Source organism: Panicum virgatum, chromosome 5N (assembly GCF_016808335.1).
Source record: "Panicum virgatum strain AP13 chromosome 5N, P.virgatum_v5, whole genome shotgun sequence".
Lineage (NCBI taxonomy): Eukaryota > Viridiplantae > Streptophyta > Magnoliopsida > Poales > Poaceae > Panicum > Panicum virgatum.
This window is the reverse complement of record NC_053149.1, coordinates 48,245,315-48,267,152: the sequence shown is the minus strand read 5'-3', so window position 1 is coordinate 48,267,152 and position 21,838 is coordinate 48,245,315. Positions and strand designations below refer to the sequence as shown.

The window sequence follows — 21,838 nt, the reverse complement described above, 5'->3', positions numbered from 1 at the left end:
TTCCTTTATTTTTATAAGAACATTGGCGAATTTTTGGGGTCCTATATATCTTGTGCAAGATGGTTAAGCAACTTATCCATAAAACCTATTAAAGCCCATTTATACTGAAAAAATATTGAACTAATATTTCGAAAATGTTGAACCAATATTTTAAAAAGGGAAAAGCTATAGTTTGCTCGAGTGTTTCTGGCGTCGCTGTCACTCGATTTTGCCACCGTCCGATATCTGTGCTGGTTGCCTCACGCTCGTCTGATCTGCCCTGTTGTCTATCTTGTTTCTGTTAGCTGGCATGTATGTGGGCCCAGTTTGTCAGCATATTTATTTGATTTTTTGGGAACCGCGCCCATTTTCCTTTTACACGGGTTGGGGTCGTTGAGACCCAGCACTTTCCCCATCCTTTCTCGTCCAATCCGGCGAGGGGGCGATCCCCAAATCCAGCCGGTGAGTTGCGTCGATCCACCCCTCGCGTTTTGATTTTGCTTAGCGATCTCCCCGATGATTGCCTGTGTTGTGCTTTTTGGTTGGTGATCAGAGTTGTTTGGGGTTGTTTTGGACGCTGATTTTGTCGATGCTTTTTTAGGAGTTTTCTGGCTCACTTTGATCCCCCGCGTTGCGCTCCGCATTCATCGTCTGCTCCCGGGCGTATAGCTAATCTGACGTTGATTTGGTTGGATATTAGTGTTGTTGGTGGCTTCGGCGCCTATTTTTCTGTTGGTGATTTCTGGAGATTTTTTTGGACCCTGCTTTGATTTCGCGCACGGTGCTATCCATTCCTGATCTGCTATGCCCCCTAGCTGTGCTCAAGTGTTTGATTTCGCACGCGCCGCGCCCCTGGTGCGGATTTCGTGTTTGATTTTCGCGCGCATCACCCCCCATTCCTGATCTGCTATGTACCTAGCTGTGTTCTAGTGTTTCATCTCTGCACGCACTGCCTGCTGGTGCAGATTCTCGTTTTGACTTCGCGCGTGTCGCCCTCCATTTTTCCTGATCTACTATGTTCGCCTAGGTGTGTTCTGGTGTTTGATGCCGCCCGCGCTGCTTGCTGAGCCTTCTCGTTTGTTTTGTTTCTTTCACTGACAAGTGGGTCCCACTTTTTATTTTGCTTTTTTGATTCTACGGTTACTTTCCTCTTTTATTCCCCGCTCGTTGCCCTCGTTTCTGTTTCGAATTCATTTTTCCTCCTCCCTTTTCTGAGCGCTCCGAGCTGCCCCCTTCTCGCACTCGCCCTGCTCCTCTTATCGTTCGTCGGTTTCTAGTGTTTTAGGTGAGTTTTCTTGAGTTAGGGCGCTCTATTCCCTTCGCATTGTTCCCCGGTTTGTTTGTTCGGTTGATTTTTGCTTCAATTTGTTGCTGTTTTTGCTGGATTTGGTTTGTTCGGTAGAGTTCATGGGTTCGTTCTGTTTGGTTCGATCTGTTGTGGTTGATTGATTTGGAATCAACCATTCTGTTGGTTTCTGATGTTGTTTATGGTGCGAGTTGAGTTGTGCCTTTGATTTATTTGTTCAATTTCTCGGTTTATTTTGATGAGATTGGCGCTGTTGTTGGAGTTCATGTGGTCCTATTATTCAATTCGCAGTTGGATCCGCTTATTTGTGTATGGCATTTCCTAGATCTTGGCTCATATTGTTTCTGACGTTGGAGTTCATGTGTTTATTTTACTCGATTCGCAATGGGATCCGCTTTTTTGTGATTCATTCTAGTTCATCGCTTCCTTTCATTCGATTTTGCCCCGCAGCTTATCACTTGTTGTTGCGTTTCTGTGTTCCCCTCCCCCCCTTGAATTTTGGGTTTAAGCAACTTTTAGGTTGAGCTTGCATTTTGTCTGGTGCTCCTCATGAAGTTACACAGTTGTTTAGTTAGTGTTTATGTAGTTTCTTCAGATGGAGATATTCATTAGAGGTTTCGTTTCTCCTAGGTTTTGTAGTTACATAGTTTTTTTTCTGTAGATTGTTAGTTTACAACTTTATTTGTTATACTGTGTCTGACAACATTTTGTAGCATTGTGGATCTCTATTATGATATGATCTAGTTTGCTTTTATTTTAATTTGTACTATCATGTCAATGTCTGATATATGCTATATTCATATGCTTTCATAATTTTCTTACCTCATCACTGAATGCTATGCAGATGGCGAGGAAGAAGCGTAAAGCTGTTATAGATTTAGAAAGCTCTGAAGAATGTGATGCTGGGAAGTTTGATGGCTTGTATGATTCTGAATCTGATCTCCATATTGATGTTGACAATCTCAGTGATGTATGTTATTTTTTATTTTCAGATTCAAGCATTTTGCTACTATGTTCTACTTTTTGTATAACTTTTACATTCTTTTCTGCATGATGGTGATAACATTCTTACTATGTTTATTCTGAATTTGTTTGTATTTTGCTGTTTATAACATTCGTATTCTCCTGATGATGATAGTGTCAAACGTGCTGCTTATAAACAACTTCTTAAGGAGGTACAATATGCATTCTTCGTCGATATGGATTTTTAATTTCTTATTTAAGTTATACTATTGTTTCAATCTGTTTTTTTCATCAATTTCTGCAGTATACTGAAATTAAGCTTTTGACGAGGAAGTTGGCCTTGTCTCTCTCTAAAGAGGTTATATTTCTTCTATTCTTCTTATTGATTTTCATCTAGTTTGTATATGATAGCGAGAATTTCTGCAGTATATAGGATTCTAGAAAATTACACCAGCTACTTGTGTAACTTACAGTACAATGAGCACTATAATTTTACAACAAAAGCACTGTCAATATAATGCCAACATCCATTTCTTTTCTCCATTTACTTTCGAAATAATATTACACTTGATTTGTACAATTTTTTTGTCTAATTTAATTTGGCTTTTACTTTTGTACTATGTTTTATTAGTATTTGGATTAACATTTCAATCTTTTTTTTCAATCATATTTTTTTGAATGCTTTTTTTTACGCTGCGGATGATAGTATTTCTGTTTCATGCTTTTTAGGAAAAGAAGTCCCACTCATTGAAAAGGCCAAAAGATGCTTTTACAAGATTCTCTGTTTCCAACCTTTCGTCAGTCATTGATTCTTTGACTCCTGATCAAAAGAAGATTATTGATAATTTTGGATTTGGTTCTCTACTTCATTTTGATAAGTGCTTTGTTCCAAATAAGTTTGCTCAGTGGGTTGCTAGGCTTGTGAATCATAGATCTGGTGATATTGTTATTGATGGCAAAGTTATTTCTCTTACAAAGCAATCAGTACATCTAGTTCTTGGTCTCCCAATTTCTGATAAACCTTTTCCTGTCAATCCTGCTACTGGTAAAGCTGTGGTTCTGTCTAAGTTTGGAAAGAAATCTATCCCGCCGGTTTCCTTCTTTGCGAACAAATTCTTGGATAAAGAACCTATGTCAGATGAAGAAGTCTTGATTTGTTTCATTCTGGTTGCTATGCATAGTTTTCTGTGTGCTAATTCATCAGTGACACCTAGTTATAAGTATTTTGGTATATTTGAAGATCTTCATAATGCCAAACAGTATGACTGGTGTGGGTATATCTTGGATTGGTTGCTTGATTGTGTTAAGACCTTTAACCGAGGAAAATGTTCAAAGGATTATGATGGTGGTACTCTTGGCGGCTGCCTCTATTATCTTGCTGTAAGTCTTGTTTGTACTTTTATTTAAAAAAATTCTACTTTTTACCATTTGTTTGCCGTAAGTTATGTTACTTTGATCATAACTCTTTTCTTTGTTTATGTATGTTGATTATTATAGGTGCTTTATTTGGATCATGTTGATTTTGGTGCTCGTCAAGTCTCTGATAATGTTCCCCGCATAACTGTTTGGAAAGGTGGTATGATTCAGGAATATGCTGAATTTGATATGAAGTCTACTGGTTCTTATGGTTATCATCCCTTACTTGATCATTCTCATACTTGCTATGCAAAGGTATTGTTTTTAATTTGCAAATTCTTTTTGTTATCATTTATTGTAAATACTAATCCTTTTTTTAATTAATAGGATCTCAGATTCTTGGACAACCCCTCTGCTTTGAATTTGGATGAGTCTTTTCTAGAAAAGCTTGATTCATTTTCTGGTTGCAATCTTCCTCTTACTTTGAAGAACAATATCTGCTGCCTTATCCAGAAATTTTGTTTCAATTGTGGTGTTTCTATTAATATGAATGTCCAATCGATTAATTCATTACCTGATGATTTGAAAGCTACATTATGTGCCCTACTGAAGCATGTTTATTCAATTGATTCACATTCTAAGAATTTAGTTCTTGATCTCATCAAGCTGCTTGCTGATTCTTTTGGTGATGATGATCTTGGTACTGCTCCTTCTGGTAGTGGCCCTCATGGAAATAGTCCTGTTTTCAAAGATGATGGTGAAATTAATGCAGGTAACAGACACTGTTTTAATTTTCCAACATCTTTCGATTATTATACATTTTGTTATAAATTTTTTCATTTTGTATTTCTATCCTTATTTTTTCAGATGTTAATGACGATGTGCCTTTGTCTCAATACGAGCTCCATAAAGCAGCACAATGTTCCCCATGCAATGATAATTCTCACATTGGATAGGTTATATTTTTTTATCTATTTTGTTTTCATGTTTCTTTCTCTAAATCATATTTGACTGTTTTTTTCAATTTTAATGTTCGTTTATGTTTTTTTGTTTTTTAGCTACACTCTTCTCCTTCCACTGCAGCAAATCGATCTGTTCATGATATGCGAATTGTTACTCCCTTGCCCGTTCCTAACTTGAGTCGATCTGCCTCTAAATCATGTAACCCTAATGTATGCTTTTTTTATTTCTCCTTTTTTGTAGTTGTGCTTTTCCTTTCAGTATTTCATTGGTTAATTTAATAGGTTTTTCAATATTATTTTCAGTTGACTTCAGCTTCTGTTGATAGAGTCATGGCAAATTTAATGAAGAAAAGTAAGTTTTTTTGCTCATTGTTTTTTGTTAAATGTTTGTCTTGTTCTATTTATCTTTTTAATATATAATTTTTGCCCCAGCTCCTGTTGTTGAAACCTCTCCTAAATTTGATTCTGCGCCTTCCAGTTCTACACAAAGGAGTACGTCCTTTATTTCTTATTTATTTTACATGTTGTTTATAAGCTTTTCATTTTTTTAATTTTTCAATACTCTCATTTATTGTTTTCTTTAGTTCCTCATGATATCAAGACTACCTCCAAATTTATTGTTCCTCCCTCTGGTTATCCCCCAGATCGTAAGTCTTGTTCCAAACATGATAACTGTTTTTGTTATGTTCTCATATTTTGTTTTGTTGTTCTAATTTTTAATTTTCACTTTTGCTTCTCAGATCCTGTGTCTCGGTCTTTGAACAAGAAATACTGTCATTCGAATTCTAAACCTCTTGAATCTGATGAACTTAATGTTAAGACTCCACTTTCTGATTCTAATAATCATGTTGAGAAGTCTGTTTCATTTGGTGTGCAAGCTCCTGCTTCAAATGATATTATAATGCTTGATGCTGAGAATAGATGTGTTCCAGATTCTGTTTCATCACCATCTCCCAGGCCTTCTTTATCCCGTTTAGCTTCTCTTAAGGTGTTTTTTTATGCTTTCTTCATAATATTTATCTTGTTTTCTCTGATCTAATTCATCATTATTTAGTAAATTGTTTTCAATTTTTTTTTCTAGAAGAAAAGTGGCAAAGAAAATGTGCCCCCCGATTCAGCTAATATGGTTTGTTTTTCATGTCTTTGGGTTTCAATCAGTTGCATATATTCATTTGCATGTAAATTTAAATATTTTTTTCATTTCTAGGATCAAGTTATAATGCAAACATTGGACTTCACTCCTCATAGCTCTGATAGAATTGATTCCAGGCTGCCTAAACCTAGATCAATTCTTAAATCCCAAGCTTGGCACTCTAAGTCCTGTTCTCAGAAGAGGGTTTGTTGTTGTACATCTTCTATCATATTTCCATTAGTTGTTAGTTTTATATGATCTTTTGATTTATTTTTTGTTTTATTTTGTAGTCTTCTCCTGATGTTCAAATTCTTGGTGAACCATCTCTAGAAGAGGATGTGCTGAATATGTCCAGAAAAGCAGAACAATTGTATAATTCTAATTTACAAGTGTCTGCTAAAACTCCTAATCCAGTGACTGCTGTTGGAATTTGTGCTTCTGCTCATCATTTTACTGGTGGGAAACAGCCATTGCATGGTCCCAGACGTTTAGCATTTCCTGGTCCTGTTCTTCATGGTGATTTTGTTACTAACATAAGAGGTTTGCTGTTACTAAATCTGAAATTCAAAACTACAAAGTTATTTGTAAGCTTCTTCCTCCAAGTTTCAAAGGTTTGGCCTATGTTTCATTTACTTCTGTGGTTTATGTTCTTATTTTCTTTGTAATTACTTTGCTTTATGATTTTTTTATTTTTCATTATTAGTGAGGATGCTGTGAATCTGTTTGGTGTTTGCTGTACCTTTTGGTGTCTTGGTGAATCACTGAAACCTGGTGGGCAAGTCAAGAGTTTTATTGTCTCTGCATTCTGCTTTAGTTTGTTCCAAAAACCAAATGGTCATCCTGATACATCAAAGAGACACTATTTTTTCCCCAACATTGGTGTAAGTTTTAAATATATTCTTCTTCAATTTTATTATATTTATTACATTCAATTGCTTTTATTATTTTTATAAATTATTTATTTTTTAGGAGAATTTATTAAAAGATATTGATGATGCTGATCAAGATATTTTGGGGCGTGCTTTTATAAAGTCATCTAAAGCAAGACCCTTGAAGCATTCTAATTTGGTACTAACTTTTTTCTTAATCTGACCTTCTTCTTTTAGTGTTATTGCTTTATAACTTGTTTATTTTTGCTGCAGCTCGTTTTTCCTACATGCTTTGAAGATCATTGGTTTGTTTTTATCGTTGATATTAAGGATAAGAAATATGTCATGCTTGACTCTTATTATAAGGAAACTGATGAATTTCAAGAAATCGTTCGTGAAAGAATGGTTAGTTCTTTTACTTAATATTTTCCCCATAGTTTTTTTCTTTTTGTCCACTCACCTCTTCATTTTGTTACTTATCTTTGTTCTTTTCATAGAGAGATTCTTTTGAGCATCATTGGAAAAAAATTCTTGGTTTCGAGATGGGATTTGATGACTATGATTTCATGTATCCAGTAGTACCCGAGCAACCTCTTGATAACAAGTAAGAATCTTACTTTATTTGTTTCCCTCCTTTTTTACTAACTTCATCTTTCTTAGTTTCCCATATTTATATTCTTTGTAATTATAAGACTTACAGTTTGTATGCACTGTTCTTACACCTATATGAGCACTGTAAATTTGAATATTAGTGACTGTCAAATTTTTTTTGTCCCTTTTTATATTTCTTTATAAGTACTAAACTTTTCAATTTTTTTATCAACAGCTCTGATTCTGGTATATATGCTATGATGTTTATTGAGCATTGGACATCCCCACGCACTTTGCTTACATCTGTTTTCACGTCTGAGGACATTCCCAACATCAGAATAAAGATTGCAAATGATTTGGTATTTCAACCTAAGAATACAGGCATGAAACATCGTGTTACTCATTTTAATGCTGAGGTATATTTTCTTTTATACTTGAGTTCTTGTTTTTCATTTATTTTTTAGTCTGAAATGTTCTTATTCCTTAATTATTTTCATTTTCAGGATGCTTAATTGATGCCCCAAATTTTGATGCTCATCTGTTAAAGATCTAAACTCATACCCATTCTGAAGATAGAAATCTCAATTACAACCAGTAGCTATCATATACTCTCTGCTGTAATAGGATAGAAATAGTACTTTGCTTAGTCTATTACATATGTTGTAATATGATATAAATAGTACTCTGCTGAGTCTATTACATAATGTTCTTAAACTGGTCCATTCATATAATACATTACTACTAAACTCTGGTTTTCTTCATTTCCTTCCTTTTGGATTATTCCTCCATTTGTTCTTTGTTTGTTGTATCACCCTTCATCTTCATTTTGGTCTTGTCCTCTTCTCATCTTCTTTTTGCTCTTTGCTATTGGACCTGCCATGAAAAAATATGTTAAATTTGTAATATAATTTTCAGATAATATGGAATATTTGTTGTAAGCAAATCTCACTTGAGTTTGATGGTTTCTTCTTCATTTTTTTCTTTGCCTCTGCTTTTGCCATTTTTTCCCACATCTGTTCTACCATTGGTTTGAGTCTTGTTGGGTTTTTAGGTCTCCCTTTTTGCTGGATTCTTGTTGGATCAGCTAGTATAACAATTCCCTCATCATTTGGCACTCCTGCTCGTTGTATTTGTGTCTGTTCTTCAAACTCTGTTGTACCAGAACATGAAGTTCCTCCAGTCTCTGCTAGCAAGGTTTCAAGATGTTTATCAATGCGGTCCAATTCTATCTTCAGGTAATCTGTTGCTATTTCTTTTTTAGCTGCTTTAGATGTCAATATTGCTGCCTTCCTTGATAACATATTAAATCTCAGCAACTCATGTGTTGAATTTGTTGGCTCTATTGTAATGTTTCGTAGTCTCATTTCTTTTTTCCTCCAGCGGTCAATGAAATATTTCTCTGGAATTTTCATAACTTCTTCTTCTACTATCACTTTCAGTATGTGAGTACATAAGATTCCATCCTTGTTGAACTTTCCACATATGCAGCTGAATTCCTCTTCTCCTTTTTTCAGATTAGTAGTCACAATGTACTTTCTAATCCTCTCATGTTTCTTAATCTGATTGGACTTATACCATACTTCAAAACATGTTCCCCTTTCTGTCTCCGTGTATTTGTATCTTTCAGTCTGCTTCAGTTGGTTCATAAATTTGAGATATATGTTTCTGTTGTATAGTCCAATCGCTTGCTGTTCAATAGTGTATCCATATTGTAACTCTTTTGGTATTTTCTGCTTGCTGAAACTATCCTCTATTTCTTCTTTCTTTCTTATACTGTCCACTATTCGCTGGTACTCTCTCAAGAAGCTAACTATACTATATGTAGGCCCAACATTGTCTTTGAACCTAGCATTTGTACCTTCACTCCTACCTGTACTTTGTATGAAAGGAAAGAAGTCATTTTTGAAGTAAACAGGTATGAACCTTTTCCTTGTATCCCACATCTTACTGAAGTATTTGTTGTTCTCTAATTTGAAATCAAATATCATTTTCTGCCACAACATCTCAAATTCCTCTTCTGTAACTGAGAAGTTGACTGTGTCTTCAAAAATTTCAGGTAGTCCTTTATTTGCAGTGAAGCACCTCAAGTTTTTATTGTAGCACTTTGATTTTATATGAAAGAAACAATTTCTGTGCCTGGTATTTGGAAATACTTTCTCAATAGCTGATTTCATTGCCTTGTCCTGATCTGTTATTATAGACTTTGGATGTTTTCCACCCATTGATTCTGCAAAAGTTTCAAACACCCATTTGAAAGTCTCTGTTGTTTCATCTGACAGGAATGCACATCCAAACAAACATGTGTGGGCATGGCCTGTTATTCCAACAAACGGTGCAAATGGAAGGTTGTATCTGTTTGTCATGTAAGTTGTGTCAAAACTCACACAGTCACCATACTCTGCATACCATTGTAATGATATTCCTTCTCTCCAGTATAAATTTTTGACCTTCATTTCATTGTCTACTTGAAATCTGTAAAAGAAAGTTGGATCTTCTGTTTTCCTCTTTCTGAAGTATTCCAATGCTTGTGTCATGTCATTTCCTGTTACCTCTCTGTTTATCTTTGTTCTTACATTCTGCACATCCTTGGTCTTGTATGGTAGTGCTGTCAAACCTCCCCTAAGATAAGAAAGGATTGCTATCATCTTCCTTGTTGGGATATTGTTGTCATTTAGAGTCCTTATTACTCCTTTTTCCATGTCAGTCATATACTTCTTTCCACTGAATAATTGATTTCCATCCTTAGGGCTCAGTTCATGATTGTGATCTAAATCAAGTCTAACAACCTCCAGATTCCATTAATTTCCTTCACTACCATCACACATCTGCAGTCTGTTTTAACCTGTACATTTGTTCTTCTCTTTGTCTTGTCTTCATTATTCCCCTCCACAAGCAATGTTTCTTCTGTCTGGTATTCTTTCACTTTCTTTTCTTGCTTCCCATATCTGTGGCATTTCATTTCTTGTTTATATATCTCCTTGTTCCTGTTCTTTGCAGCTGTTCTCGTCACATGTGCTACCACGACTTCAAATCCAGCCAGGAATCCGTAGAATGAGAAAAAATGGTTTGCCTCATCCCTGCTTTTGAATTCCATACCTATCTGTGGTGTATATTTGCTGTCTATGTCTGCATTATTCCCCTGTGCTGCAGCTTCTTGTTCACTTCTAATGAATTCTCCAATTTCCTCTTCTGTTAGAATCAGGTTCCCCTGTGTTCCATCCTCAATCTGAATTCCATCTTGTTCTGTATCATGACTTGTACTCAATGTCTCTGGCCTTCTTGTACTTCCTTCTTCAACCTATCATCAATTATTTGTTTGTAAGTAATCCTTTTATAAATTTCTTCTTTTCTAGGTACCATGAAATGATATAAATTTTGAATATATAATCGCACCTCTTGCAACTGCAGTGTACTGAAAATATCTGCTTCACATATTTCATCTCCTATGTTCATATCAGTGCTTCCATCATCTATTCTTGTTGTCCCCTCAAACTGAAAAAGTAACATTTTCAGTATCATTTATCTTACAACATCATGGTTCAATTATTTTTCACTTCATATATAATTTACCAACAGTTTACCTGATTGTTCATTGACTCTTCATCATGGTTGTAACTGGTCACATAAACATTCTATGATCTTTCATTCTGTAATTGCAATCCCTGCATATAGTTATTGTCAATTCAAATTCTTTGAGTTCAAATTTTGTTATAGACATTTAAATTTGAAGTTTTCTTACTTCACTTCCAAAACTTGCAGTTGCCATATTCAAGCATGATTCTTCTGGTACCAGGTATGATTCTTTTGCTACCTGGTATGATTCTTTTGCTACCTGTGCTACCTGTTCATTCAGTTACAGTCAGTTTTCATTAAATTTACACTTGTGTGTACCTGTCATTTTATTGAATTTGTACTGTCATTTTTATATCTCAATTTTTTCAGCTTATCGTGTACCTTATAATTCTGTTGTTGGCTTCCATCTTCTTGAGAATTCCTAATTTGCTCAAACATCAGACCTGTGTAGTATCCGTGTCTTGAATATGTAGCATCTATGTACTGTCTGCTGTGGCCTCCATTGATATTGAACATATCTGTAGAACTTCCATCCATCCAGTGGACTGTTCTTGCCAATGATATCTGCAAATGTTTGACAACATCACATTTTGTTATGAAAATTAGAGTTGTCAATAAGTACTTCTGTTTCTATCTCTTCTCTATCTAATCTCATGAATGTGAATGTGACTTACTTGATTGTTCATTCCATCTTCACTTGATGCCCCCCTCATTTCTGCATTTAGTATGACTCTTTCTGTTTGACTTGCCTGAGCATTGTACACTGCAACCGTATGCATGGCTTGTATCTGTTGTTGTTGGCTGTTAAAATTGTTTAGTTGTCCATTGCCATCCTGCAGTTCCTTTTGTTTCTCCATGTATGACATCTTGTTTGCTGTTTCAAGTTCCTGCAATTCCAAAATTTACATTCCCATTAGCTGTGCTTCTTTTTTGATTAACAAATTCTTTAATTTTCTTATTTGCCATTCCCACCAATACCTGATTGTATGTTAGGAAGCTTTGCCGATTCTGTCCATCCTTGTACCTCACCCTCGCTGCATTCCAATTTCCTATTGATTGCTGCTTTGGTTCAAAAAAAACACTAGTTAATTGAAACAAATTTTCCCCCTTCTAACTTGATTCCAGTTACTGCTGCAATTTACAATTTTTACATTGCAAAATTATCTGTCATATCTTCTTACTCGACATGTAATCCTTGCAGGTTTCAAGTTTATGATTTCTGTTTGTTGGTCTAATTGAGAAGAGACACGATAGGATCTGTGAAGTAAAGAAAGTTTACAAGTAAGTAATAAGCTTACCTCTGGATCTTCCATCTCCTCTTTTAATTATCTCAGTTGTCTTCCCCGAATCCCCCTTTGTCCTCAGGTTTTGCTTTTGCCCATTGCTTGATTTCCTCGCTGTATCTGAGATCTGATCGCTGACTGCTTCTTGGAGGACAAGTTTATGTTTCTATTTTCCTCTTTCCTTTTTTGCCCCCTTCTTTTTCTCTTGGGCCTGTATTTGTTATCTTTGCAGGCCCTGTTAAAGTTTTTACTTGGGCTTGTTTTAATATTGCTTTGCATGGGCCTTGTTATTATTTGTATGGATTTTTTTTATGTGTGGGCTTTTAAAGCACTGTTGGCTTCCTATGGGCTGTTTCTATTTTTACTCAGCCCATCTCTATTTCTATCCTCTTATAGTCTCACTGCTGATGAAACTCTCCCCACTGCGTTTTGGCTTCTGCTTTGGTTTCAGTGTTATTTCTCTGTTTTTTGGTCTGTTCATTTCCCAGTCTCCTCTTCCCGCAAGCAAACCATTTATTACCACCTATCCGCCTGTTCCCCTCTTCTCCTTTCTTTTTTCATTCTATGCATCTGCCCTGAGTACCCCAGGAAAATGTGGATTCTGGTTCAAATAAAATTTAGGCTACATTCAACCTTTTTATTTTCTTTTAACTGTTCATACATATTCTTTCAACTTACAGTTCAACTATGCTATAATGACAGTGTGCCTTTAACTGTCATATATTCTATATCTTGGTGTAATTTTTATTTTCGAATTTTCAAATTTGTTTCTGCTATATGGATTTGGCATTTGTTAGGTTTAGGACACCCTCAAAATTTCTGTGTTTGAATTCCATACAAATTTCTGTTAAATTTTGATATTTGTTTTTGCTATATGGATCTGGCATTTGTTGGGTTTATAACACCTTCAAAATTTTTGTGTTTGAATTCCATAGAAATTTCTATGGAATTTTGATTTATGTTTCTGCTATATGGATTTGGCATTTGTTGGGTTTACGACACCCTCAAAATTTCTGAGTTTGTATTGCATAGAAATTTCTATCCAATTTTGATATTTGTTTCTGCTATATGGATCTGGCATTTGTTTGGTTTACGGCACTCTCAAAATTTCTGTGTTTGTATTGCATACAAATTTTTGCCTAATTTTGAATTATGTTTTCTTAATTTTGAATTTTTTGATACAAGATTATTAGGTTTGTGTTGTTTCTCTGATTTGTGTGACATTAGTATTCTGAATCGCTCATCTTATGTTGCAATATGTAATTTGTGTGATTTGGTGCCTACTGTCACTTGAGTGAATGTTGTTTCTGTTTCACTCGATTTCTCTTGTTGTTTATGATTCGTGTGATTTGTTCCTTCTAATCACTCGAGTGTACTAAGCCTCCAAATCACCCAAGCATGATATAGACGGTCCCTTTAAAAATGTTGAACCACCATTTCGAAAATGTTAAAAAATGTTGAACCAACATTGTTTTCCTCATCTTCTCTGGCGGCGGCGCGGTGGCACGACGCGCGAGCGCACCGACAAGGCAACGTAGGCAGCGACGCACGTATCAACGTGTGTGGTCGGCAGCGGCGGGGGAGAGAGGAAGCTACGGTTTGAGGTGGATCCAAGGGCTATGATTGATTTGCACGAATCTCAAACACTAGAAGTTAAGTTGGAAAAAAACTTTCGAAAGATAGATAGGTTTTCCAGAATTATTGGGCTCAGTAAAGGTATATTACTCAGCGGCAGAGGCCAGGAAAAGCTGGATTCGGACCGAGGAAGACAATGGCCGACTCGGACGGTCGGACCGGCCCAACCCACCGCTGTCGGGCACGCGAAGCATTCTCACGGCGTCAGTCTTGTCAGGGCATGTACAACAGGAGTTATTGCCTCGTCTATGAGCGGGTTTTTTCCTTCCCCAAAGCTGAGTTATTGCCGAACCGCTCCTTGCCGTCGTCTCGCAAGAGGATGGCGTGGGCTCATGGCCCGAGCGCAAATCGACGCCTTGTCGCCCGTTGTATAGTGCGGCGGCGACCCGGCGACGGCGTGGTCGATCCCATGCTCCCAAACTTGATTTCCCGCGCGCGTGAATTCTTGATGGCGGCAAGTTTCCCGAGCGCGCGCTCCCCCCTCTCCCTATTTCCTCCCTTCCCCATCAGCAACAGCCCCAGTACGAGTCCCTTGATTTGTTCGGGAGCTGCTGCACCTCAATGGGGACGGAGCAGCACGGCAGATCGGCGACGCATGAGTGCCTGGCTGCAGCCGCGGCGCGCGAGCGAAAGGATCTCGCGGCGCGGGCACGGGCGTTGAAGCTCGGTGCGATGGCGGCGCGGGGCGAGAAGGCTGCGACAGCGGCATGGGGCGAGAAGGCTGTGACGGGGGTGCATGGGAGGAAGTGTGCGACGGCGGCGCAGCAGCTCGGCCGCCCGAAGAAGAAAGGTTCGCCGCCCCAAGCCTCGCCGGAAGATCAAGCACTGCCCCAGCTTTGCCCCCCCCCCGGCGGCGGAATCTTCCCCGTCACCCTAAGGTCCAGTGGTGGCATGACCTTCTCCAGCAGCCCCAGGTTGACGTCGTCCACCATGGCCAGGCATGAATCACTTTCTCAACCTTGGATTCGTGCCGATCCGAGAGAATGGTAAGTTCTCTGAGTACATTCATGTGTGAAATTTGGTAGTAGCAATTACAGTTCTACTTTTTATGCATGTTTCATTCAGATTGTTTTCTGCTCTACTTGTTGTGCACAAGAACATGAAACTGTCTGAAACAATGGTTAACACATTCAAAAGAAAGCTAGCCTACCCAGGGGCGGGCAGGGGCCATGCCCCCCCCACATTGGTGTAACTACACAGAGAACCCCCTAATCTCATTGCTAATATTGCTCATTAACAAGGTGCGGCCCCCACTAATTGTTGGCATTAGTAAATTGGCCCCCTATATTTCAATCCTGGCTCCGCCCCTGAGCCTACGAGATATTGGGTTGGATCTCCACTACATGTGACGTTCAATGCGGGCTCAGCTTTCTGTGTAGTTACACCAACATGCTGGGGTTGCCTCTACGGGAGACGCGAGGAAGATGGAAGTCAACTCGTTGTTCATCGCGCAGGGGCGGAGCCAGGATTGAAACATGGGAGGGGGGCAATTTATCAGAGGGTCTAAAAAAATCTTGTTAATGAGTAATATTAGTAATGAGATTAGGGAGTTTTCTGTGTAGTTACACCAACATTGGGAGGGGGGCATGGCCCCTGCCCGCCCCCCTTGTCTCCCCCCCCCCCCCCCCCCCGCGCATCTGTCAGGCCTGCTGCTTCACATGACACTCCATCTGATTGGGGCAACTGCACCGGCATCGGAGACTGCGACCAGGGTGCTGAGCTTCGTGCTCCCTTTTGTCGCGGGCGTCATCCTCCACCTCATGCTCTCTTGAGCAGCAGAGAATCTGGGTGAGTATATGTAAATATGTTGCTTTTTCATCCACGTTCGCTTTCCCTATCTCGATGGAATTCAAATGACTGTTCGCTGTTGCAGATCAGACACGGCCCACTCACCTCTCGTCCACCGCACGTCCGCAGCCCTGATGAGTGAAGGCTACTGCAAGTAGCTACTACGGAATAATAATGTACAGTTTGATTTGTGTTAAGTTTTCTGTGATGTGATGACTTTTGCTCCATATTTCCCGTGTGCATGGACCTTGTGACAAGCTGAAGAACTGTGCATGTTTTTCCACTGAAGCTGAGGACTGGTCATTTTTTTCTAGTCGCCTGGTTTCATTTCTTTGCTATGTTGAGTTGAGCCATGTCGTCTACATCTGAAACATCAGAAGATAGTGATACAGGTAACTTTTCTTCACTGCTCAATGCACCTGGTGTTCACTGCTCAATGCAGAAAAACTCTCTGTTATAGTTCCTAATTCCCTATTCCCCAGCCAAGAAATTTGACATGTATATATTGGACATATTAATTCTGGTATTCACTGTTCACGACCAAAGGAATAAGTATGACATATGAACATTCAGAAAGCACTTTTACCACCATGTCATGGTTAAAACAAAATGAATTATGGAGATATCTTTGCAAGAATTAGATCAAACCTTCCTGGTCAAGATAAATTTGTTAGTTACATATTTAATTCCAATGTTAAAGATTATTTTGTAGAGAAAGGTATGCATGTGTTCTGCACTTGCAAATTCAGAATAGAGAGGTATGCCGATTCTGGAATTGAACAGCCTATTGATAGTTGCTTGTTTGTTCTAAATCTTTACCAGGGATACAATTTGACTATGAAAAACAAATCCCAGGAAATGTGTACAAGTCATGGCAGAACGATGCATCAAGTCTTGTCTCCAAAAGGCGTCAAGTATACACTGTATGTGCTTGTGTTACAGATTTTTTTGTTCGGTCAGATGTTTGCATGACTGAAACACATCTTTAAAATCAATTGCAGAAGTTTGATCTTGTTGAGTCAAACAATTTAAATGATGTCATGAACATGCCCCCCAGTTGCTTTATCTTACATGGACAAGTCATGCACTGATCTCTATTATCCGAAGCCACTTTTGCAACTATGGAAGAATTACACTGAACCTATTTCTCCTGAAAGTTCAGAGAGTGAAGGCAATGGAGGGTTCACTGTGCTTCTAGGTATGTCTCATCAGAATATTAAATTAGCCATAATATAAGTTCGCAAATTAAGTGTGCCATACTGTACTGCAGATGACGAAACCGATGGCAGTGCACATCTTGAAGAATTTGATCCTGCTAAAATATATACTATGGAAGACTTTATGGCTGAGGAAGAAATCATTGAGAAGATAGAACTGAGAATCAGTGATAGCATCAAAGCAAGAACTGCTGCAAATGCTTCTGGTCGTCGCCGTTGTCGCCGCCGCGGTGGAACAAGGATAATCATTCCACGAAATAGAGAGGCTGGTCACGAAGACATTGTTGCAAACTACTTCTCCGACAACCCCATATACACCAACAAGTAGTTCCGTCAAAGGTTTAGAATGACAAAGTCACTCTTCCTTCGAATTGTGGATGCTCTCGGCGATTGGTCACCTTATTTCAAGCAAAGAGTGGATGCAACAGGTAGATATGGTCTGTCACAGCTACAGAAATGTACTACGGCCATAAGAATGCTAGCATATGGTACCCTGCTGACGCTCTTGATGAGGTTATCAAAATTGGCACGAGCACGGCTTTGGAGTGTTTGGGTAAATTTGTTGAAGGTGTGATTGAATGTTTTGGTCCAGAGTACTTGCGTCCTCCTACGGCTGAAGAGCTTGAAAAGATATTGGAAGAGAATGAGTCCCGTGGTTTTCCAGGAATGATCGGAAGTATCGATTGTATGCATTGGACATGGAAGAATTGCCCGACTGCTTGGATAGGCATGTTTACACGTGGTGACAAAGGTGTCCCTACTATGATCCTTGAAGCCTTAGCATCACGAAATCTTTGTATTTGGCATTTCTTTTTGGAACAACAGGTTCTAACAATGACATCAATGTGTTGAATAGGTCACCACTGTTCATTGATGTTCTAAAAGGGACGGCTCCACAGGTTCATTTCACTGTTAATGGGAATCAATATGATACTAGGTACTACCTTGCTGATAGAATATATCCAGAGTGGGCGGTCTTTGTGAAGACTATACCAGGACCTCAAACACAGAAAGATAAATTATATGCAAAAGAACAAGAGTCAGCAAGGAAGGATGTTGAGTGTGCATTTGGCGTTCTGCAATCACGTTTTCATATTGTTCAACGGCCAGCACGTCTTTGGAAATAGGATGATGTTGTCAACATTATGCAGACTTGTGTAATTCTACACAATATGATAGTAGAAGATGAGAAAGAATCGGTTAGAGTCCCATTGGATTTGAATGAGAATCCAAATGCATCAATTGCGCTACCACCAGAAGTCGATACTTCTACCGCACCAAATCCCGTATTCGCCGATGTATTGAGGAGAAATTCTGTTAGTCGAGCTCGCTCAACACATGTTAAACTCAGGGAAGATTTAGTGGAGCATATATGGCAGTGCAAAGAAAACAAGGAAAATTAGTTCTCATAGTGCAATTCAACTATATTCAGATAGTATCATGTATTGTATTTATCGGGTATAAATTATTTACTTGCATGTGACTTATTTGCATATAAATATATTATCCATATGATTTATTTCCCTTCACAAATTATTGTTTCGTGTATGCCACACAACAATACACAAAGATCCATTTCACATATTTGATCACTTTGTTTTATGTGCCAAGGCATGTAATAAATAGCTAGCAGACAGCCACATAGACAGACTATTGTACAGGTTGTTTGCTCTGTCGTCTGCGTGTAGTATTTTAGACACACACTATAGCCGTCTAACCCTCAATCGCCATTCGCCAGGGTGAAGAGAAAAAAAGGGTTTTTTTGATTGGTGCCATTACAATTTCTGGAGTTCGGCTATATGCCATTACAATTCACCTAATCTGAAACATGCCATTACAATTCCAAGTTTCACCGAGACACACCATTTTCTACGTATCCCTTGGCACAGGGCCCACCCGCAAGCATACGCATACGGTAGGACGTCCATGGGTGGACGCATTTGCCCCTCCGCTCATGAGTAAAGACGCTGGCAGCCCTCTCCCTCCTCTCGCCCGCTCTCACTCTCTCCCCTCTGCCTCTCCTCTCCCCCCCCGGGCGACGGCGGCGGAACCCTAACCCTAGCCCGCCAGAGCACTGAATCCATCCCCGCTACCGCCTCCAGATCTAGGGCTGTAGCTCTGATGCTGATCCACTGACTAGAATGGCGGATCCCGCGGAGCCGGAGCACGGTGAGGAAAGGTATGGATCTGCATCCTTGATCTGCTTTTACAGCTCCGCTAAGTTGCACTGACGCAATAGGCATTCTCGTTGCATTGACCCTAGTATCGTTTTTCATCGGCTCTTGATGTTTGCTGGTAGGGTTCGTTTATTCTCGTTGGAGATTAAAGTCGAAGGGTTCTGTACAACAGACAGTAATGGTAGGAAATCATACACGAAGGGTAGGGTGATTAAGTGGGATGTCGAGGTAGGATCGTTCTCGTTTGACTTGCTGATGCAGAGCTTGAGCAATGAGTTGAAATGGTCCCCCCTCCAGAGTCCCTGTTTGTGGATCTTTGACAAAAGGATGTGTGAAGACGTCAGACTAGTGAATGACCTTCAGATGGAGGATATGTTTGAGATGTATAAGGAGCAGATGCAATGCGAAGTTGTTGTAGGCATATTTGACAAAGAAATTGCAGATGCTGATAAGTTTGCTGACCTAGAGCCCCTTGAATTCATTCCACCTAATAATCAAGAACCAATTTGGCATGACAGTCCCCATCATGAGCAACCTATCACTCCTGATACTGATATACCTATCCCTCCTGATGCTGAGCAGCCTATCCCTAGTGATGCTGACCCAAATGGAGGAACAGAGTATCCTCCAGACAGAGAGCCAGACATATTTGATAATGAGGAGGAGTATGTGGGTTTTGATGATGAGGGAATGTACATGCCAGTACCTGACAATCAAAACACTAACAATGCTGGTCCTGCTAACAATAATGGTGGTGGTGGTGCTGATGGTGGTGCTAACAATGCTGATGGTGGTTGTGGGTCTAACAATGCTGCTGCTGAAGGAGGCTTTTCTCTTGAGGCAGAGGTTGATGATGCAGATCCACTGGAAGCGCATGTGATTCATGATCCAGAGAACCCCAAGATCATCAAGGGAGCGCAGTATCCTGATATTATTACATTCAGGAAGGCAATTAAACATTTTGCAGTGAAGAAAGGCTTTGAGTTTGCTAAGCTCAAAACTGACAAGACAAGGTTCATTGCCCAGTGCAAAGGAGAGGGGTGTCCTTGGCGTATACATGCTTCTAGGATTTGGGATGACAAGACAATAGAGGTAATTATGTCAGTAATGCTTTATTTCAGTTGTTTTCTGTCTTTGTGCAATGCTCCATTCAGAATGTAACCCATTGCTATATTCTTGTAGATCAAAACACTAGTTGATGAACACAACTGTGCTACAACAAAACTTAGAGAAGGCAAGATGGCAACTCAAGGTTGGTGTGCAGACAGGTTGGCAGACTGCTGAAGAAGAATCCAACCAAAGGTGCATCTGACTGCAAGGAGAAGTTGGAGACTGACTATGGCATCAAGTTGAAATACTCCAAGGCCTGGTCAGGTATGAAAGTAGCATTGGAGCAGATCCATGGTAAATATGAGGAAAGTTTTCAGCTTTTGTTCAATTGGGCTGCTCAAATTGAAAAAGTCTCACCTGGTAGCTTAGTACAGATAGAGCTAGACAAGATTGGTGAGAAACACAGGTTCAAGAGGATTTTTGTAGCTCTTAGGCCTTGTATAGATGGATTCAAAGCTGGGTGCAGACCTTTTGTTGGTGTAGATGCATCCAGTTTAAATGGCAAGTACAGAGGCCAGTTAGCTTCAGCAACAGGTGTAGATGGACACAATTGGCTCTATCACATAGCCTATGCAATCTTTGACTCAGAAGCAGAAGACAATTGGAAGTGGTTTATGGAGCATCTGTGCAAAGTCATTGGAGATGTTCCAAACTTGGTCATATGCACAGATGCATGTAAAGGACTAGAGACAGCAGTGGGTGCTGTGTTCCCACAAGCTGAGAATAGAGAATGCATGAGGCATCTCTATCAGAACTTCATGAAGCACTATTCTGGTGAGGTGATCACTAATCATTTGTACCCTGCAGCTAGAAGCTACACACAAGACATGTTTGAATGGCACATGAAGAAGATATTTGAGTTTGATCCTGACACAATAGATTACCTAGATCAGCACCACAGTAGGATCTGGTACAGATGTGCCTTCTCTGAAAGCTCAAAGTGTGATTTCTTGACAAATAATGTCCAATAGAGAGTGCCAGGTGACAGGCAAGCCCTGCAAACATGCTTTGGTATGGATTCTGTCCAATAGAGGGTTAAAGATTGAAGATTATGTCCATGAATACTACTCTGTGGCTAAGTTCAAAGCAGCCTATGAGGACAGAATTGAGGCTTTGCCAGATAGGTCACAGTGGCCACAAGTGCAACTTGGATTCAATGTCTATCCACCATTGCTGGGTAGAGGAGCAGGAAGACGCAAGGTGCAAAGGATTAGAGGTTTCTTGGAGAAAAGAGCTGCAAAAAAGAAGGTTAGATGCAAGAGATGTAGAGATTTTGGTCACTTTGAAAAAACTTGCAAACTGCCAGAGGTTGGAGAAGATGGTCAGACAGCTGCACCTAAGAACAAGTCCAAGAAAAGGTATCATTCTGTCCACAATTGCAATCTTTGTAATCTCACCTTGACAATATCTAATCTCACCTTGCTAATGTAGGAAGGAGCATCCAACAGATGAAGCTGGTCCCTCCCAACCCAAGAAAAAGAAAGTTCAGAAGAAGAAGAAGGGCACCCCAAAGAAGAAGAAGACGCCAATCAAAAAGAAGAAGAACAAGGCCGCAGCTAACCCACCCACTACTGTTCTCAGTAGCATCAAAAAGCTTATGTTTCCAAACTGATGAACCTATGTGTTCAACTTGTGTTGTCAAACATTGGGGCTTGTAGAATATGAACCTGTGTGTTCAACAACTCTTTGTGGTATTCTATGAACTTGTGTATGGCCTTGTAATGGTCTGATGGTTTGTGAACAACTGTGAGATTTCTGTCAGCTAATGTGATGCTAAGTTATGTCTCAATTTCTGTCATTTTTTGTTATATTGCTGTGTCGCTTTCAGTCATATTGCCGTGTCACTTTCAGTCATATTGCTGTGTCACTTTTCTGTTACCTGATCATTTCTGTCAAT

The 21,838-nt window shown here is 39.2% G+C and overlaps 3 protein-coding genes and 2 long non-coding RNA genes across 6 annotated transcripts; all 5 read left to right on the top strand.

The window, feature by feature from the left end:
• The first annotated feature begins 2,409 nt into the window (after positions 1-2,409).
• LOC120674880 lies at positions 2,410-4,560 on the top strand. The gene is made up of 6 exons (XM_039955983.1): positions 2,410-2,460; positions 2,553-2,606; positions 2,978-3,628; positions 3,746-3,919; positions 3,992-4,376; positions 4,472-4,560. The coding sequence occupies exons 3-6, from the start codon at positions 3,380-3,382 to the stop codon at positions 4,558-4,560; spliced, it is 897 nt and encodes a 298-aa protein (XP_039811917.1). The 5' UTR covers positions 2,410-2,460; positions 2,553-2,606; positions 2,978-3,379.
• A 100-nt stretch (positions 4,561-4,660) lies between these two features.
• Positions 4,661-5,151, top strand: LOC120676889. The gene is made up of 3 exons (XR_005676024.1): positions 4,661-4,776; positions 4,870-4,918; positions 4,999-5,151. It is a non-coding gene; the product is annotated as an uncharacterized LOC120676889 (long non-coding RNA).
• A 358-nt stretch (positions 5,152-5,509) lies between these two features.
• Positions 5,510-6,139, top strand: LOC120676890. The gene is made up of 4 exons (XR_005676026.1): positions 5,510-5,554; positions 5,648-5,692; positions 5,774-5,902; positions 5,989-6,139. It is a non-coding gene; the product is annotated as an uncharacterized LOC120676890 (long non-coding RNA).
• Positions 6,140-6,640: 501 nt separating this feature from the next.
• LOC120676888 lies at positions 6,641-7,919 on the top strand. The gene is made up of 5 exons (XM_039958222.1): positions 6,641-6,766; positions 6,841-6,972; positions 7,065-7,171; positions 7,394-7,574; positions 7,662-7,919. Exons 2-5 carry the CDS (start codon positions 6,913-6,915, stop codon positions 7,668-7,670), a joined length of 357 nt encoding a protein of 118 aa, XP_039814156.1. The 5' UTR covers positions 6,641-6,766; positions 6,841-6,912; the 3' UTR covers positions 7,671-7,919.
• A 1,242-nt stretch (positions 7,920-9,161) lies between these two features.
• On the top strand, positions 9,162-12,298 carry LOC120676045. 2 transcript variants are annotated; one of them, XM_039957261.1, is made up of 6 exons: positions 9,162-9,214; positions 9,438-9,521; positions 10,156-10,222; positions 10,355-10,476; positions 10,918-10,951; positions 11,933-12,298. In XM_039957261.1, the coding sequence occupies exons 2-6, from the start codon at positions 9,468-9,470 to the stop codon at positions 11,968-11,970; spliced, it is 315 nt and encodes a 104-aa protein (XP_039813195.1). In that variant the 5' UTR covers positions 9,162-9,214; positions 9,438-9,467; the 3' UTR covers positions 11,971-12,298. The 2 variants fall into 2 exon arrangements, with proteins under 2 accessions (XP_039813195.1, XP_039813196.1); XM_039957262.1 differs by lacking the exon at positions 9,162-9,214 and having other exon boundaries at positions 9,417-9,521.
• The last annotated feature ends 9,540 nt before the right edge of the window (positions 12,299-21,838 follow it).

Coding starts and splice junctions, on each gene's coding strand:
- LOC120674880 (XM_039955983.1), top strand. CDS start 3,380: ATGTCAGATGAAGAAGTCTTGATTTGTTTCATTCTGGTTGCTATGCAT. Junction 3,629..3,745: donor GCTGCCTCTATTATCTTGCT/GTAAGTCTTGTT, acceptor TGATTATTATAG/GTGCTTTATTTGGATCATGT. Junction 3,920..3,991: donor CTCATACTTGCTATGCAAAG/GTATTGTTTTTA, acceptor TTTAATTAATAG/GATCTCAGATTCTTGGACAA.
- LOC120676888 (XM_039958222.1), top strand. CDS start 6,913: ATGCTTGACTCTTATTATAAGGAAACTGATGAATTTCAAGAAATCGTT. Junction 6,973..7,064: donor AAATCGTTCGTGAAAGAATG/GTTAGTTCTTTT, acceptor TTCTTTTCATAG/AGAGATTCTTTTGAGCATCA. Junction 7,172..7,393: donor GAGCAACCTCTTGATAACAA/GTAAGAATCTTA, acceptor TTTTATCAACAG/CTCTGATTCTGGTATATATG.
- LOC120676045 (XM_039957261.1), top strand. CDS start 9,468: ATGGCCTGTTATTCCAACAAACGGTGCAAATGGAAGGTTGTATCTGTT. Junction 9,522..10,155: donor AGGTTGTATCTGTTTGTCAT/GTAAGTTGTGTC, acceptor TGTTCTTTGCAG/CTGTTCTCGTCACATGTGCT. Junction 10,477..10,917: donor CTATCATCAATTATTTGTTT/GTAAGTAATCCT, acceptor CAAAACTTGCAG/TTGCCATATTCAAGCATGAT.